Raw genomic sequence first — 19,116 nt, 5'->3', positions numbered from 1 at the left:
AATTTTAACCGCTACTGAGAACTGAAGCAGTTCAGAAGAGACATCTTTCAGCCAGAATTTGCCAACAAGGTCCTTGTGGGAGGCTAGACATACCAGCTCTGTGCCACATTGGTTTTACAGCCCTCCTGTTCCTCATGGGAATTAATGAAGTCTCAGTAACAGCTTTAAGTCAGTTAATTTGGTACTCGTTACAACCCAAAAAATACAAAAGGACTAAAAAGAGGGATCAGGACTGAAGGGGTGGAGCTGCTTCAGATTTGTAACAACAGCAGTGGGATCTACTGAAGATCTGGGGGATCTGATACATATTTGATGTACACTGTACAGCTGAAATATACTTTTCCCTTGTGCTGTAAGTACATTGAATCATAATCTTCTATATACTTAGACCATGCACGGTGTTTCTGGGCCTACCAGAGGAGAAACCACTTTAACATATTTTCTTTAACAACTATTCCTTGTGGAATAATTTTTTTTTTTTTCTTTTGGTACTGCAAGTACTTGAATAATGGCATTCTTCTTGGTGAAGTTATTTCTTATATAAGAGTACACAGAGAGAAAAAATTTCATAAACAGAGAGAAACATCTATATATTTTCTGTGAATTTCACTGAATTCAGTGAAATTCAGTGAAAATTTTGATAAAAGACAAATTTTGGAGACAGAAATATACTATAGAATCAAACCCACTGTGAAAGCAGCTAGTATTTTATGATCAGATTGACTTAAAAAAGAAAAAAAATTATAACCTAGGCTGCTAAGTGTGTATAAAATAGTCTGCCATGCGCTTTCAGTCAGCTGAAAAAGGCACAATGTGTTTTTTGAGCTAACATTCAAATAGTTGTTCAGAGAAAACATCCTTTTCATATAACTCTTGAAAATGTGTAATGATAACATATCATTTCTTTAAATGTCTTAAAAGTCTTGTTAAAAGTTACTTTCACAGTATTGTAAACCCATGGTTTTTCAGTATTAGTGTGAGCAGTAGAATTTTTTGCAGCACTGGTGAACACTCTTTGGAGGGATAATAAAAATGAATGCTGGTTGCAGGATCATGCTCCTTTTCTGGTGCTTTGTTTTGGCAAACTTTGAGATAAGAGGCATTGGTTTTCTAGCCTTACTTTGCTGAGCCAGTCCATAAAAGAAAGTAAGTTTTAGGAGAGAGAAAAAGGCAGAAAGTTTTGCTATGAATTTTCAATAGCATACTATTTTACGTGCTATTTTTTGCAGTTAATATTTTTAATAGGAGCTGCATAACTTAATAACACAACACAAGCTTAAGCATCCAATAAAGAAAGCAACTCTGGAAGTTGATCTAGTTGTGATCTAATAAATTTTTCAGCAAATAGTGAGCCTGAAAATGCGAACATTAAACTTTGGGTTTTACAAAGAGGATAATGTGATCATCATAGAATATAGCAATAAAATTCCCAACACTGTTGTTTTTGAAGGTGTGCTGTATTTCCCGTTTCAGACAAAAAATGTTAATCGTGATGTCTGCTCATGATAAAACAGCAGTGAATATTTCAAACATAATTAACATCTGCATTGTTTCATGTGTTCATTTTGTTTTAAATGTAATACAATAAAAATACAGAAAACAATACCTTAAATCAGTGTTTTCCAGAGATGCACACTTTTTTGACAAAGGATTTTGTGGTGTTGCCCATGTTTTGTTTGGAATTCTAGCTATTCCTGCAAAGAGTTTCTGGTCCAAAAACTTGCTGCAGTTTTTGGGGCCCATGAACGTGAAGCTGAGCTCAGGGCTGCTGGAGAATACAGTTGAAGATCACAACAGTGAGGCAGCTGAGCCTCCCAGGTTGTTTTAGCTGGTCAGGATATTCAGGGTCATTATTCAGAAAAAGGCTTAGTGACTGAGAAACAGTTTTGAGCTTAGTGAAGCCAAGGCATGAGATTTGATAACCTGTCTTCCATCAGCTGATTAAGTGCCAGGACTCAACAACCTAGCAACAGTAATTTTGGTTTGTTTTTAACGTTTTCTTAAGATTTTTGTCAAAGGAAAACACAAATGCTGATAGGGATCTGTTACATTTTAATACTGAGATACATTGTTACATGATAGAATAATAAGGAGAAAGCAAGCAATTAAGCTGAGGGTCATTCCTTTGCCAATCTTATTTTGAACTTTCTTTGACTGTCTTGGTATTTGAGAACAGATTTTGAACTTCAAGGCTGGAATTATTACAGTGGTTTTCAGACTAACAGTAATATAATATTTTTTTCTGGTGAGCTACTAAAATTTCAATACAGGTTTACCTTTATAGTTCTATATAGAAATTGTAGTTGACTTAAAATGTATATATAGTTTTATAGGAGCAAGAGTCTAAGAAAGGGAAATGATGAAGAAGGATACTTTTAGGCAGAAAGAGAGGACAAGAAATAAGTTGGTACAGTGGAATGGGAAAGGAGGCTTAGACTGGCAGGAGAAGGCTGGTCAGAGGAAGAAACTTTGGATGGAAGAAGTTCAGCAAATTTACAAATTGTCAGGGTCTGTGACAGTATGTGGGGGAGAGAACAGATTAAGGATATCAAGCCTGGTTCTATTTTGTGCTGTCCTTGCTGTTTCTCAGACTTAACTTGCTCCCATCTCTATTAGATTGAAAAAGAGTATTCAAGTTCAAAAGTCAGCCTTTATTCACTACATAAGGAGGATTAAGGTTTTTAGATTAAGACTGTTTCCCTATAACTATAAAGGGGAATCAAGTCAACAGTACGACATTGAGTTGTACTAAACTGATTAAAGTTTTTGCTTTAAGTACGTTATCAGCACCCGATATTTCTAGGACTCTGTAGCAGCTATATATATGCCATATATGTACAGATTTCGGTTTAAGTAAGTATTAAAGATCTTAATTCTCTCAGGAAAAGGGTAAGCCTAAATTAGCCATATGTGAGAGTATGCATTTGCTGGTGTATGGACAAAGGAATGAGCGTCAGTTTCCTAAGTCTTCGAGATCTGGGCTTTGTCATTTGCAGATTTCACTATAATCCTTAATGGAACTTGATCGTGTGCATAGGCCAGCCCAGAGAGGTGTTATACACAGGCTCTGTAATTAAACAACACTGCAGAGTTCACTGGTAGAAATTGCTTTCTATAAGCATATAATCCACCTACTGCCTGCACCCATTGCTAATCTTTACAAGGAGAAACAAAAAAATAGTTTCTCTTTCCTTACCACAGAAAGGTTTATCAGAAGTCTAACCTTCTCAAGCTGTGAAGTAGATAGAGCTGTAAAACAGGGAGATTGTTGTTTTGGTTGGAGTATATGTGTGGAGACCTAAAGTGGCATTTCTGCAAGTGGTCTAGCCTAGTAAAATTGATATAAGACATGACATTTGGGAGAGGGAAGAAAAAAAAACAAAAACACCAACAAAGAAAACATTAGCAATGTTAACGATTAACAATGGAATAAAAAAGTACAAATGCTTTATAAGGCAGAGGTGTATAAGACTGAAATTGTAATCAATTTTTCCTGACATGAAATTAGTTTTTAAGTAATTTAAATTAGTGGCCCTTTCCACTCATTTTCTTTCTACATTTCTTTCTCAAAGTGGACTCCATTACTAATGGACCGTCACATAGTAAAATGTTTATAATATACCGTTTCATATGTCTAATCACTAATGCTGTAGTTGCCAAAGTCCAATTAAAGAGAAAGCCTTTACATTCTCTAGTGATAGAATTTTAACTGTTTCAATTACCACTGACCCACTGCAGAGGAATGTGCTTTTAAACGTGAAATGTCCAAATATCACCCTGTCTGCAGCGGTTCTGGAAGCCAGCCTGGAACTCAGATCCCATAGATAATTAATTCAACTCTTGGTTGGTATAAGCTGTTCTTGTTATACTTCCCTTGAGTAACTAGGAATTTTAAATTAAATGGTAATTATTATGAAAAATGTAAATCTCAAACATATTTAATAAATTCTAGTTTTGTTAATTCTTAGTAGAAGTGATCCAATTACAATTTTTCTTATGTTTCCCTTAAATTCAGTTATTTATGAAAATTTTGATTTTATAGAGAGCTCCCAGGCATTTAATATGGATATAAGTTAAATTGTTGTATTAACTTATTTTATTCTATAATTCCTAGAAAAAAGAAAATGTTTCATGACACCTTTTACAACTTGAAATCCATAGTTTTAAGGCCAGATACAACTTCTGTATAAGGAGCATGGAGTGGTATTAAGATTCTGGAGAAAATAATCCTGCACACTTTATAAGAGAAAAATTCTGAAATCTTTTCAAAAATGTAAAACTATTATGCTTAAATCATTGATGTGTGTTTATTTTTATAAGTGTAATTTAGGGACTTTAATAGAATAAGGGGTAGTTACGCCAAGATCTTCCTCCTCCCCTCTTAGTAATTGCAGGGCTGGGTTGGGTCTGATATCTCAAAAGTCCCACGCACTTGATAGCATTTTATTTGCTTACATACTTCACATTATGTGGGTGTGTGCATTGCATGACTTCATAATATTTGTGAGTTGAAGTTACAGTTAATTGAATAAAATGCAACAGGAGCAAAAAAGATTGGACAAACAGCATTCCCTGTCTCTTATTGTGCAACCTGCTCAAAGCTTCCATAGCAGCTGTGGCGCTGGTGAAATAGTTATAGCTAGAGCAAACAGAAAATGTGATAAAGTTAGAAATATGGTTTTATGCTTTGTGAGCGCATGCTGATGCAGTGTAGTCTCAATGAAACCATGCATGGGAGGAAGAACAAGAGCGGGCTCTGAAAGAGGTGAGCAGAGTACTTGATCCTCATGGATCTCCTGAGTCGTGTGCGTGTCTTTGGGCTCTGCTTTCCTCTGCTCCTGTACTAGACTTACTCTTGGCTTCCTCTTAAGTGCTTATGTATGTGTTGTAAGCTACAATACAGTTCACCATCACTGGGGGAACCCAGTACAGTACTCTGCAGTTTATTTAAGTTAGCATTCATCTCTGTGTTAAAAATAAATTGTGGTTAATTATGGATATAGCCTTTTCACTGAAAAGGCTTTGTACAGAAATAATTATTTAGCACTGAATACCCTTTTTGTATGTGTCGTTTGCTGTGGCTGCTTGCATTTTTTTAAAGATAAAGCCACTTTTTTTAAATGAGTGGAGTAAAAATTTTTTTTTTCTGTTTCATTCCTAAGGGACATAGTGAAGGTGACTTTAGCCATTAAATTTTGAGGGGGCTGAACCAATCTTTCTTTTTTCTCCTCATCACAAGAACCATTTCAGTGTCAGAGAGCATATTTTATGCTTTGAATGTAGCTCATGCCTGATATTAGAGTGTAGTTGTCAGATTATATTTTAGATGCATTTTAACAAGACAGCCTGTACAGCTGTGTTGTCTGTCTTTGTCATAAACAATCTCTTCCTTTGTCCCCTTTTATTTAAAGATTTTCCAGATCATTTATAATTCATTGAGATTTTGATGATACAGTAGTTCACCTGCTGGCAGTGGTAGCACTGTAATTTGAAAGCACTGCAGATTTGATTACACTGTCAGTCATGGGATAATATTCTCAAATTCACATCTTTTGTATCACACCTGCAAAATTGGTAGGTGAAAAAAACTGAATAAGGTCAAAAAAGATGACTGACTGAGGTGTGACACCCACCAGAATCAGTTTTATTAGCGGAGAATGGCAGGAGCTTCCAATTCTGTATTTTAGTGTGAAGAAGAATTATTAACCAGTCCATCAGCAGCTCATAGCATGATTGACAGGTGAGATATGGGTGCTAAAAGCTTCAATAATAAAGAATATAAAAGCCTTTGGTATTTTAGGATTTTACATTTGCTTTGCTTTATTACTCATATCTCTACAAATCACCGTTGCAAGAGGTTTTGTTGAATATATGATTTAGTTTTCTATACCAATATAAATGAGTGAGTTTAGGTCAGATAAATCTCTCACAGAATCATAGAACAGTTTGGGTTGGAAGGGTCTCTTATATGGGCAAAGTACTACATTAAATGAAGCCACTGACGAAATTCCAGTGTAGTGCCAATCATGCTGTGCCAGCTTTTGTTTTAGTTTTGTTTTACTTTTGTTTTAGTTCTTAAAGGATGTGTCTAAGGGTGTGGCTAACTATTTTTTTCACCAAAGTAAAGTTATATGTGTAATTTTGCAGTTGATTGACAGCAATGACATTTTAAAGACTGCTGTAATTTTGGTTATGTCAGCAGACAGCACACAAGTGAAATAGTTCATGGAATAAAAACATCCTGTGAAAAATAGAATGAATGTCAGGCTGGCTTAAAATCATTGTTTTGAATAAATCATAAAATAACTAGTGTGTTTTCCATTCTGCATCTGCAGTGAGTTAAATATATTCTGGGTAGATATTGGAAAGATGCATTTTTCTCTATTAGGCACATTCAATTTTATATTTTTTACTCTATTTTGTTTCTTTCAGCCTGTGGAGAAACACTGCAGGAATCTACAGGCAACTTTTCTTCTCCAGGATTTCCAAATGGTTATCCTTCCTACACACACTGCATATGGAGAATCTCTGTAACCCCAGGGGAGAAGGTATTTTAACATTTCTTCAACAAAAGAGAGATACTATTTTCAAAATAGAATGTTTCATTTCATTAGCTTTTCATTTAAGTTTAAAGTTTACATTATAATTGAAACCAATGGTATGCCATAAAAAATGGGACCATGAGCTATGTGCTTGACTTGACTCTGGTCTGTGGCATTAGAACCACATCATCTATTTGGTGGCCGTTCATGTTAAATGAAGGCGTGATGTCAATATGCTACATGTTTGTATCATGAAATCCCTTTAAAACTGGCTTCCAGTCCAGTTGGTGGTTCTGTGTAAAGGTGGAAGAGGTGATTCGGGCTCCTGCATGGTCTCTTCTTTAGTACAGTCTCACATGAGCTGCCTGAGCTGTGTGGGGCTGATAGCTGGGCTCTGCCTAAGGAAGATCTTAGTATGTGGAATGAAATGTTTCTAAAGTGAAATACTATTAATGTGGGGTAAAGAAATTGTAGGTATTCCCTACTATTGGTTTTAATGCATACAGTTTTATTTTCTGAGCATCAATTCTAGAGGAAAAAGGCGGGGGCAGGGGAAGTTGGCTTGGTGAAAGCAGTTCAGGGAGGGAAGTGTGCCACCCTACTGAAAGCAAAACCTGTTCTTCTTATGGATGGTTTCAAAACGTGCTAGCTGAATCTTGTTTTAAATTATTGGCTCAAATATTAGCCTGCCTCAAAATAAATAAAGATAGAGGGGAAAATGGGAAGTTTCACCTGAGACAAAATATGCAGGAAAATAAGGATGTAAGAGGCTTTTAAAGAAGCAGTGGCTGATATTAAGCAAATACAGCCTGAAGACTGAAATATAGAACATAACATCAGCCTCAGTACTGGAGAGTCTAAAGAGGAAAACCCAGCATTTGCCCCCAGATATTTCAGTCAGTTTTGTCAGTGGTTTCCCACTTGATATTGGACACAGTTTTTTCCTGATTGGATTACATTATTCCAAGTTTCTTTCAGGTCATGGTTCTGGTAGACACCAAGAGTATGAGTTCTTGATGTGCTAATAGATCCTGAGGAGCTGTAGCAGCATTTGCCACTGTGGGGGATGAAAGCAAAGTTATTTGGAAAGCGCTCACCCTCCTCTGGGCAGGAGCCAGAGACAGGAGGAAAAATAAACACACTCTGTGCTGGGAGGGAGTGGGTGGCTCTGCAGGTTGGCAGGGAAAAACAAATGAAAACAGATGAATAAGAGAAGGTTTGTGCAAAAGATGCAAATTAATCTAGATAGGTAGTTTTATGTCTCCACTATTTGTGTTGCTTCTTAGACACTGTTGTGATAACAACAAAAATGGTTTAGGTTTCCTTTCTGTTCCTCAGTTAAAACATTAAAAAAAATGTAGAGTTCATCTAATTATTATTGCTTTTTGAAAACAACATCAAATATGAGATAGAAAACGGTCATGCTTAAGTATTCATCTCATACTCCAACTTTGTGTAAGCCTATCTGCAGATGTTAATATAATTGTAATATATTTATAATACCATTATGTCTTGAGATTGTAACCACCACTGAAGCTGTATTACACTGTACAAAAGCTTAATGGGGGAAAGCCCCTGTCTTGAAGTTCTCCCTCCCTGATGGGGAAAAAGACTTTTTTAGTTGAAATTTGACATGACAAGTTATGTCTGTAGAGCACTGTTCTGACCTCCAGCTCTCATAGTCTCCATATAGTTCAGCAAGAACAAAGAAAACGATACTTGTGCTAATGTCAAAAAGCCTTTTTTGTCAGTGCTCTTTCCCATAGGATATTGTCTGTTTTGAGACAAAGGACCCTGTTTGCAGCAAGTACTTGAATGTGAATAGCAGAAGTGAGGTCTAAATCTTAACTAACACATATATCACAGTACCTTGGACACATATTATGCTTAATCCCAAATTTTCTCTGTAAATGATGATACCATTCAAGTTATGAGGGAAAAATAAAAATATATTTATATTTTTTTTTCTTTGTTTGCTGCTTTGACCCTGAGAGATCTCAGGAATGTTGTGTGGAGGTTAGAGTATGTATAAGTATATCACATCGTGTTCTGAAATGTCAGTGAGCACTTTAGTCACCTAAAAATAACCTGAAAAAGCATCAGTCCAGATTGTCTAGCTCTTGTCTCTTATTTATTGAGATTTAACATTGTGCTGTTTTAGCATAGCTTAGAGGACTTTTATTCTATCTGTGCTGCTTTCTGCAAGTACAGACACTTCTGATCTTTGATGGCAGGAAATTCAATGAAGGATAGTACTGCAGTGGTATGCACTAGCTGCAGTATTCCTTCTATTGATAGGCATCACAAATTGCCAGCCCAACCTAAAATGTATACTTCCCTATTACTAAAACAAAGCAGTTCATTTACCTTTTACTTTCTCTCAAGATTTAAGACTGTATGGTAAACAGATGTACAAAATTTATCTATACAGAGAAAAATTTCTGGGGGCAAATGGTGTTAGTAATACTGTATGCCCTCTGCCAGGGTGAAATCCTGCCTTCTGGTCTGTAGAACTTTTGTTGGCATAAGGAGTTGCAACAGTTCAAGTGTTGTTTTTCTTGAATCTGCCTTTTCAAATAAGTTACATTACTTTCCAATTTTCGTTAATATTTTACATTTATGATAACACAGAACAGATAAATCCTTGGTTGATATGGGAAAAAATTGCCATCTGCAGAAAACTTAGTGTTACCTAGTGTTTGCTATGTATTTTGTGCTTTCTTATCCCGGGCAGTAGAAGATATGATATATTCTCCCTGCAGTAGCACAATCGATTCTGCAGTATAATCAATAATTCCTTAATTGTGCTGACAAATACCCATTGATTGTTTTTCCTGTGAAGACTTTGAGCCATCCTGTCCCTGTGAACAAGCTCTGCCTTGTCTGTAGCTCTACTTAATACTTTGCAGAATTGTAAATAAGAATCTTAAATACGTTTATACTTGTTTGGTTCCCGACCAGATACCATGCTGTGACAGATTGGGGGTTCTGCCTATGAATTCTGGTCAATGTGAAGGAATTGCTGTATCATCAAATACCTTGCCATGTCAGAGTGAGAAAAGGCTGTGAAGGTTATTTCATATAGTTTCAAAGAAGGGGGCCATTGAGGAGGCTCATTAAATTTTAATGGTTTCCGTTTAGATAGCTGCCCTTTGAGACAATGACATGATCACACCTAAGTAAAACCATTCTTTTCCCAACTGTATCCTGGCAACTAAGGATGGAAAAAGGCAACTTTCCAAACAGAAAACAGAGAAATCTGGTGTTTCAGCTGTGTCATGAAAAATGGAAAACTTGTGGCTAGACTGGTTAGAGACCTCCACGCTCTGCACAGCTGAGCCAATGGAGGAGGTATAGGATGTGGCTTCCATAACTTGCTTCTAACAGAGCCATCTGGGTTAGCTTAAGCAGCTGTGGAAGGTAGCCTGACCTTTTCTAACCCAGCTGTCTGCATCTCATCTGGGTAGAGAAAAAGGCTCCCCCTGCTGAAGCCCTCTGCTTGTACAGCTGGGGTGAGATGGGTCAGGGTGGAAAAGGACAAGGAGACTGTTGAGGGCAGTAGGGTTTTCAAGTAGTACAGCTAGATACAGAGGTACTTACCTATGATCTGAGAAACTCAAGAAAAAAAAGAAGGTAAGAGTTTAGAAGGAATCTGAACTGCAAAGTGGACGAGATAAGGGGAAGAACAAAAATTCTATGGTTGGTGAGGCCTCTGTATTTGAAGGACAGGTTGAAGAAGAAACAGCCAGCAAAGGACAGATAGAATTGTGGTATGAATGAGAGATGTCTGCCACCCTCAGAGGTAGATTCAGATAGCGCTTGGAAATGTAATAGAAAACTGAAGCAGAGGAAAGTATATCAATGATTGTACTTTTAGCCAGATCTGCATATTTCTTATGGAGAATAACATAATAGAGTAGGTAGTTTTGGAATTCTGATAATATTCGTTCATTTATTTCTTCAGGACGTGTCCCTGAAGGGGTGCCTGAATAGTAAAGGCAGAATGCCCTGTGGGTTAGGCATCTGGGAAAGGTGCACATAAGCTAGAAGGTGTTTGAGAGGTGTAACAATAGGCAGAGCAAAAAGGTGAGTTGTGAGGTTCCTTTTCTGGGAAGGAATGGCATGGGAACTCTGCATCCAGGAAATAAGACAGGGAAGTTGAAACAGGAGGTGCTGCAGTTAGACTTAAAGAAACATGACAGTAACATAGTGAATGCCAGCTGAGAGGATCACCTAATGCTTTGATGCATGCTGGTTTTAGGTAAACAGTGCAATAATCTGAAAACTGAGTAGTATGGCATTGAAGGATTTCTGTCAATTTCCTTAGTAAGATTGTAAAAAAAAAAACCCATTATTTTTTGCAAAATTAAAAAAAAAAAATTCTCCACCAAGGTCCTGATGGAAAACTGGCAAGGGGAAAATGAGAGCCATCCGAAGAGAGATGTAGCTCAGTAGCTGGATTGAATGATGATGATCACATCACCAGCAGGCACTAAGAAAGTCTCAGACTGGACTCAGCAATGGATGGGAACTAGATTCTGTACCTGGATTCAGGAACAGATGGATTGGAATCAAAATCAGACAAACGGAGTCCTCCTTGGACATTGGCTGTTGAAGAAAGACGACTGACCTTTTAATCCCTCAGCTTCTATACTAAGCATGAGGCAGATGGGATGGAATACCCTATTAGTCAGTTTGGGGTCACCTGTTCTGTCTGCTCCTCCGCACAGGTGCGACCCCTTTATGGTTTTCTGCTTCCAGCCCTCCAATAGGGCAAATGCAAAGTCAGCTGACCTTGGGTGTTATAGTAATAAGTATAAGCAAGGGCCTCTCTGTATACCATTCCTTGGCATAAATTAGAAAGAATCAGATTTTATCAATCTCTGGATCAGACAGTGTCTGAAAAATAGGCTGTTAATTTCAGAGAGTTTAGTTAGTTAGAAGAAGCTTAGATGCAAACTTAAACTACTGGAAAGAAAATGGGTTCTGTTTTACCTCAAACCAGGACAGAATTGCATAGCAATTGTGTCTGATTTCAGATTAGTCCATTTTCATCTCTGAGCTCAGGAAGGAAGCCTACATTATATTTTATTGGCTATTCATTGTTACAGGTCTTTATGATTCAGAGTGTCAGTGGCAGCCTGGACACGAGTTAATATTATCTAAATATATTTCCAAATATATTATCAAACTAATATTGAAGCAGGCATTCACGGCATACAGATCTGAGAATAAATTATTGCCTCCCTTTGTGGCCCTAAAATGACAGACGAAAGGGGCCAAGAGAGAGAGGGCAGGCTATATTTGTTGCATCTGTTACACTAAAAATGTACCAAAGCTGCTTACAGGATGTTCCCATGGAGAACACAGAGCTAGAGGCAGACTGCTGTTTAAGCAACCCTTTTGCAGTCTTTGTGGATGTGGTCGCAGCCTGTGGACATAAATGTTTGGCTGTACTTAACCATCAGAACAGGTATTAATTTATTCAGTGCTGTCCTGATGGTCCTTGGCATACTTCATGTCCCATACCTTCATCCCACAAAGCTGTGGCTACCAACATAATGTGCTTCACTGTACAGGACTTCTGGCTGTTGGGTTTTATGTGTAGCCTTACAGATGTTTTCTGTTTCCCATGGCATGGTAAAGGCGAAAGCTGAATAGAATCACCTGTGAGCTTGGTCTTCCACCCAAACAGTCGGTATAGTCAGCCCTAGGGGATGGGGAAGATACAGCTTTTAAGAGCGTCAGAAAGTTCCCCACTCTCCACTGAAAATAGAAGAGATTTTTGAGAATGTAATTGCTTGTATGGATGTACTTATTTATTTTTAGTGGAACTTAAGTGAAATCAAAACCTCTGCTAACCTTTGTGTTTTGTTATGAAATATTATCTCCATTTTGCATTATTTGGAGAAGAACCTTACTGTGACTCTCTACCACCTCCACGCTCAAACCACTGAGCTTTATGTTATCTTTAAATTAGGTTTTGTCTTTCTAAAATTAAACAGTCTGAGAAAGTTCCTCCTTTCTGGTTTAATATTGAACCATGTTGTGGTTAGAGAGACACATGGTGCCTTCGGAGGAGATGGAAGTAAACCATCCCGTCTGACTATCTCAGCCCATTGTTCCAGTCATGGCATTACGTTTCTTCCTTGCAGCTGGACTAAGGGTAAATACCTCTCCTTTCAACTGACACTCACAGCTGCTTCATAGGCTGCCATGGAGATATATTTTTGCAGTGTGAGGTATTTGCTACTGTGCAGCAATTCGTGTTTGCTTTATAATAGCAGATTGTGATTGTGAGTTCCTAGGATCAAAGCTAAAAATAAAACCACTTCTGTACTATTATGTGAATAAAGAAGATTTTTAGTTAGGTTGAAATATTTATTAATCTACACTGAGGAACTGATTTAGAAGATGAATTCTTTTTTCAAATGCACCTAAATCCAATGAAAGGGTACGAATTGGAAATTATTTTATAATACAAAATATGAATGATTTTTAATCTGCTTGTTTGGGCCTGACATTGCAGGACATGATGCAATGACTGTCCCAGTCAGTCAGGGTCCAAACTGCAGCTATTGTGTCATCCTGTGATCTAGAATGAATCCTACTCCTGTCTTAGAAGTGTGAGTTTATGGCAGTTTAGGATTAGTATTCCTAAACAAAAGTGGGATAATGTAATGGTCTACGGTAGTCCTGATATTATGTATTGAAAATTTGCCTATTTACAGATGTAAAATTGGGAGTCCAAATTCAGAAGTTCCAGAAATGTACAGAACTCAGACTTCTGTATAAAACGCTTTACTATATTTTCTTTAAGAGTCATTAAGGGGCTGTGTACCATTTATTTTAGTGATCTTGCTTTCAGCATTTCTATCTACCATTGTCAATATTTAGCTTTTCTCAAAGTAAACTATCTTGTTGAAACAGTAGTAGAAGGAAAACAAACCAAAATAAAAACATTATTTTTTTTAACACTGTCAGTAGTGATTATAGTCAGAATGTAAAGGAAGAAGAATTGGCAGGAGAATCATCAAATAACATACTTAAAATTATATTAGAGCATTATTTCACCTTATTAACATTCTCAAATTTTTATTGCTCAGTGAAAAGCTCCCTGTAAACAATTATATGTGAATAGTCTGTCTTGAATTTGCTCAAATATGTAAGATTAAATAAAAAAAAAAAAATTAATGTTCCCAAAAAACTTCTACTCGCTATAAGAAATAATTGAGGAGAGGTTAATTAAGTGTCTAAGCAGTTGGAATCCTGTCACAGAATGTTGTTGTGATCATTTTCTAGTATTAATCCCATGTGATTTAACTAGATGTTTTCCTCTAATTGCAGATTGTTTTAAACTTCACCACCATGGACCTTTACAAGAGCAGTCTTTGTTGGTATGATTATATTGAAGTAAGAGATGGCTATTGGAGAAAATCACCTCTGCTTGGTATGCAACTGTTGAATGCTGCACTGTCCATAGTTACCACACTCATTTAGTTAGTTCAGTGAACTTGCCTGCAGTTGAACTGAGAACAAACCTCTTCGGTTTTAGGTGTCTAGAATGTATCTAAACTTGGGGATGGGAAAAAAACTCTAATTGGCCTTAAAAAAGTCATTTATTTGGCTTCAAGCCTCAAGGCTTCCTTTCATTGCAGCCAACTGATATTCAGCTTCATGTGTGGAAAGATGAAAACTACAAAATGTGCAAATTTTTGCTCTGTGGGTATTAAAATATGAATTTGCCATAATTTTGTTCACAGAAATGGGGAGATAGCATACAAACAAATCTGGAGAGCACGTGATGGGAAATCCATAGAGTACATAATGAGCACATGTACTGTGGTTGAGAGCACCCAGTGTAGAGTTGTAGTTATTAGTTGTCTTCCTGTATTTTTAAATGATGAGTAGAAGAGTACTTCTTTTTCTTCTTTGCGTGTCCTTCCCTGCTCTTGCAGAGAAAAGACACACAAAGCAATAATGAATTAAGTCTTAGAGATGCAACTAATATGCTGTAAGCTGCAGGCATCTTTCTCTTAATTCAGAGGGTTGTTGTGGAGATTTCACACCGGGAAATGTGACTGCCCAATCCAGAGGGTCGATTTGACATCCTGTGATCTCCTATGACTGAAATTGGGGATTTCAGACCATAGGAAGCATGAATGTCTCCAACTTGTTGGGTCGGTTTGGTTGTTGTTTTAGAATGAAGACTAGAACTTTTTTAACATCTTAACAGCCACAATTTAAAAACGGCAAAAAAAAAAAAAAAAAAAAAAAAGTTAAAAAAATCCTAAATCCCAGGGGAAGCGGGAATTTTCCTCGGGGGGTTAAAGCAGGAAAAGGGAAAAAGTTAAGAAGGAAAACAAGGGGGAAAAAGTTTAAAACACCCACAATTTAAAAACGGAAAAAAAAAAAAAAAAAGAAAGAGAAGGAAGCAAGTACAGCAGATAGCTTTTTAACAGTATGCCTGTTTTCTTGGCCTTAAAAGGAAAAGAAAGAAGACCGGGCAGTAAATACCCTTTTCTCCTATTCCTTTCTCTGTCACCTAGATAAACGGAAATTTCACCTACCTAGGCTGAATTTAAGAGGATAATATAGTGTAGGGTCATTTGGATGTTAGTTTTTAAATCTCTTTGGTCCTTAGACACAATGAATGATAGGTATTGCTGTGACCTAGATTACATTCCTCCCTCAAGATTAGTACTTGCTTTCCCCTTCCAAAATGCCTGGGTTTGTATGTATAGAAACAGTCTACAACAATAATTTTTCTACTTAATTCCCCTAAGGCTTTGTACTTAGACTTGTGAGTCTGATTGCAGTGGAAAGAAGTACTGAAAGCTTTATAATAAAATCTTTGTGTATTAGGTCCTGATCTGCAGAAACACCTGTGCTTAACCATAAGCATGTGAATAATTCCACTGTTTGTCTTAATACTCTTGTTTATAATGTTAAACACTTGTATAAATGTTTGCAGCATTTGGATTCAGAGGTGGCAGAAAATGCAGTTACTGGTTGCATGTTTTTAGGCAGGTTTTGTGGTGACAAACTGCCAGAAGTTCTCGCATCCTCCGACAGCAGGATGTGGATCGAGTTCCGCAGCAGCAGCAACTGGGTTGGGAAAGGTTTTGCAGCAATTTATGAAGGTAAGCCTCTTACAGCATTAAAAAGTACTTGATTATGGAAGAAAAATATTAACCAGATACCTTTGGATATTTTTAAAAAAAATAAAAATGTCAGAAATAACCTAATATGAAATCAGTATTTTATTACTAAAAGAGACAGTAGATGTTAATTTACTAGACAGGGTATTTTGAAACTCTTCCTGTGGTCAGATCTCAGATGACCTCTTTTCCAAGGACACCACTGATAATCATAGAATCATAGAATGGTTTGGGTTGGAAGGGACTTTAAAAATCACCCGGTTCCAACCCCTCTGCCATGGGCAGGGACACCTCCCACTAGACCAGGTTGCTCAAAGCCCCATCCAGCCTGGCCTTGAACACTTCCAGGGATGGGGCATCCACGACTTCTCTGGGTAACCTGTTCCAGTGCCTCCCCACTCTCACAGTAAAGAATTTCTTCCTAATATTTAATATACATAAGCATTTTTAACCAGTCATTTAATTAACTGAAAGAAAGATTTCTTTCAGTACTTTCTATTTATTATTCATCAAAATCCAATTTAAGTTTTCCATATACTCCGGGATTACTTAATAGGGACACTCTCACCCACTGTGTGTATTAGCAAGTCACCTGTTTAACACAGAACCTGTTTTCTTAAATACTGAATCTATGATAATAAAATGTATAATTTAGTTTATATTTGCAGATCTTTCCATGATTATCTTTATGGACCCCGAAAAGTGCATTTACTTTTCATGAAAATACTTTTTATCTATATTAGCTGTTTCTTCAAATTCAGTGTAAGCTGAAAGTGATAATTTGTAGGTTAAAATGCATAGATCATTATAAAATATGAGATTTCTGTCTCATTTGTCTCTCTGTAAAGGTTACTAAATATTAATTGAGTGCTTAATCAGTATATTTCAAAGGTGAACAAAAAGCAAAATCTAATTATTTTGACCTTTTAAATGTAACTTGTAAAATATATCAATTCAGATTATCCATGATTCCAAAGTTTTCCTGAACACTGTAGACATGATTAGAGCTATAAAAAGTGCTGAGTTATATTCTGTAACTGAAATACATATAGTGGTTTAAATGGATTGTGTTTTTAAGAATTTGTCCTTGTTAGACTTCTACAGTCTTCTCCATAATAATATTATCATTAGTTTTAAAGGGCGGTGCATAAAATGTCAGTTTGGGCACAGGGAACAGAAAATGTCATTATTGACAATAAAAATTTTATGCTTTTATCAGCTATTTGTGGAGGTGAAATCCACAAAAACGAAGGCCAGATCCAGTCTCCCAATTATCCTGATGACTACAGACCAATGAAGGAATGTGTGTGGAAAATAACAGTGTCAGAAAACTACAACGTAGGATTAACCTTTCAAGCATTTGAGGTAAAGCCTTTAAACTGATCTCAGAAAAGCATCTAGTGGATAACCGACAGTGACATTTAAGGGAATCCTCATTAATGCTGTGAATGAATTTAAGAATTCTCTATGAAAAGGAAGCTCCAGAATCCAATTCTACTTTCCATGGAACCTTGCTTTCTGCAGAAATTTTCAAGATTAAAGGTTTTTCATGTTTTCTATAGTATTTGAATTGGAATATTTAAAGCAATAACAATAGTCACAGTTTAGGGAATACATAATCCAGTTCAGCAAGGCCATTTTAATATTCTGTTAAATAATAGGAATTTTTTATCTTTGCTAACTCTTACTGTTAAAAGGGAATGCCGATTTGGAAAGAAACTACTGTGGTTTTTGACTTCTGTTTTGAGAAGAAAGGGGAACACAAAAAAAAAAGGCCTACTTAAATTCAGTGTACAAACCCATATTTATAGAGGGAAGAAAAAAGCCACAGTGAGTCATACTTGCATGTCCTTAGTGTACATCTCTCTGTGTATAACATTGCTAAACAGAGATAAACTATTGTATAACAAAGAAAAATAATATTTCATATGTCTTTTTTTTATACATACACTATACACTAGTTTGAAGTTTGTGGATAAATTCAGTAACATACTTTGAGTTCACTCGTTTTAATTTAATACACCTCAGCAGTAATGACATGAAGAACTCTATTTTTTTCAGTCTAAGCTTTTTGGCGTTATGGTGTGCGTAGATATGAACACATGTATTGTAAGTATAGATATAATTTCCAACCTGTAATTTTAGTCCTACAAACAGACTTCAGAGGTACGGCACATTTTTACTCTGATGAAAGGTCTGGGCATGAAATAACAATGGTTTGGAATTTTATCAGCCATTATGAATATAAACAATGGAAATTGTCATAGTTTCACAGACTCTATTTCATTTTCCCTTTTTTATATCCTGAATTAATGTTGGGTAAAGTGCAGACAAGATCAGCGCTCTCTGTCCAAAGAGTTTTCCAAATGCCAGTCACACTCTGCATGGCCTGACTCAAGATTACTTAACATAGTAGGTCAGTCTCTCTTTTTAAACACTGTTGAAAATGCAGTGTTTTCAGCAACTTTATATAATTTGCTGAGCAAATATGGAGTTTTTCTAGTCTGCCATTGGTGCTCAGTATTTTTTAGTGTGATCCCAAGAGAAATGGCACTACACCTCTTCATAAGAGACATGCCACGATATTTGATCTCTGTGTAGATGCTCAGCATTGGTCTACAAACACAGTATGTAACCACCTGAACTGACATCAGTTCAATATCACCTCTGGGAGCATCAGACTTCTATTTCTTCTTATCTTTCAGGATCTTTTTCTAATAACCAATTTATGCTGTATTTGCAAGTGTGAATATGCCATATTCCTGCCTCATCATATAGAAAATAATTAGAAACAAAGACCAGCAAATAAGAGCACAATTTAGTAGGCTAGTTAATGCTGTAAGAAGAAATGTCGGTTTTCCCCCAGGCTATTTAGTATTACGGCACTCTCTAGAGGTGAAACGTGGACTGACACCTCATAAGAAGAAAGAGGAAATTGAGCAGTATAGTTGAGTGGTAGTCTCAAATTAGTGCCTCTGCTAGGTGCGTTTTGAAAGAGAAAAAAATATCATTTCCAACAGTAGAGACTTGAAAGGCACATACTTTTCCAGGGAGAGTCTGAGTTGTGATTCCAGAGAGGCAAGATACCCTTGAGTACCAAACGAGGTGCACCAGAAAGGCACAAGACTTCTGTTATATCTGTCTTCATAGCATTTCTTATTGGCTTGTCCACAGAGCTTCCTGCTGAGAGACAGTTGCTTTGGAAACTGCTCTGAAGTGCCTTGCCTAGACATTTACCATTGGGTCTGATTTCCATTTCAGGTCCAAGTGCCTGAACGTAGGTGTTCTGTTTTTTGCTGCTAAGTCCCTCTCTGGACTGAATCCTTGGTGCACTGCCCAGTAAAACAAAAAGTTGTTTAAAAATCACAGTTGTTCGTGCCAGCTGAGATCAAAAAAAGTAAATGTCAGGCCAA

The 19,116-nt window shown here is 36.7% G+C and overlaps 1 protein-coding gene across 1 annotated transcript in view; it reads left to right on the top strand.

Annotated features, from left to right (window-relative positions):
* TLL1 (tolloid like 1) overlaps positions 1 to 19,116 on the top strand; it is a 140,662-nt gene that overhangs the window by 88,215 nt on the left and 33,331 nt on the right. The window contains exons 9-12 of the mRNA XM_014945632.1: positions 6,433 to 6,548; positions 13,890 to 13,992; positions 15,569 to 15,685; positions 16,923 to 17,068. Of these exons, the coding sequence (XP_014801118.1) occupies positions 6,433 to 6,548; positions 13,890 to 13,992; positions 15,569 to 15,685; positions 16,923 to 17,068 (482 nt within the window). The remainder of the gene's footprint in view (positions 1 to 6,432; positions 6,549 to 13,889; positions 13,993 to 15,568; positions 15,686 to 16,922; positions 17,069 to 19,116) is intronic.

This window comes from Calidris pugnax, unplaced genomic scaffold (assembly GCF_001431845.1).
Source record: "Calidris pugnax isolate Ruff unplaced genomic scaffold, ASM143184v1 scaffold15, whole genome shotgun sequence".
NCBI lineage: Eukaryota > Metazoa > Chordata > Aves > Charadriiformes > Scolopacidae > Calidris > Calidris pugnax.
The sequence above is the reverse complement of the archived record's forward strand: the minus strand, read 5'-3'. Positions and strand labels throughout refer to the sequence as shown.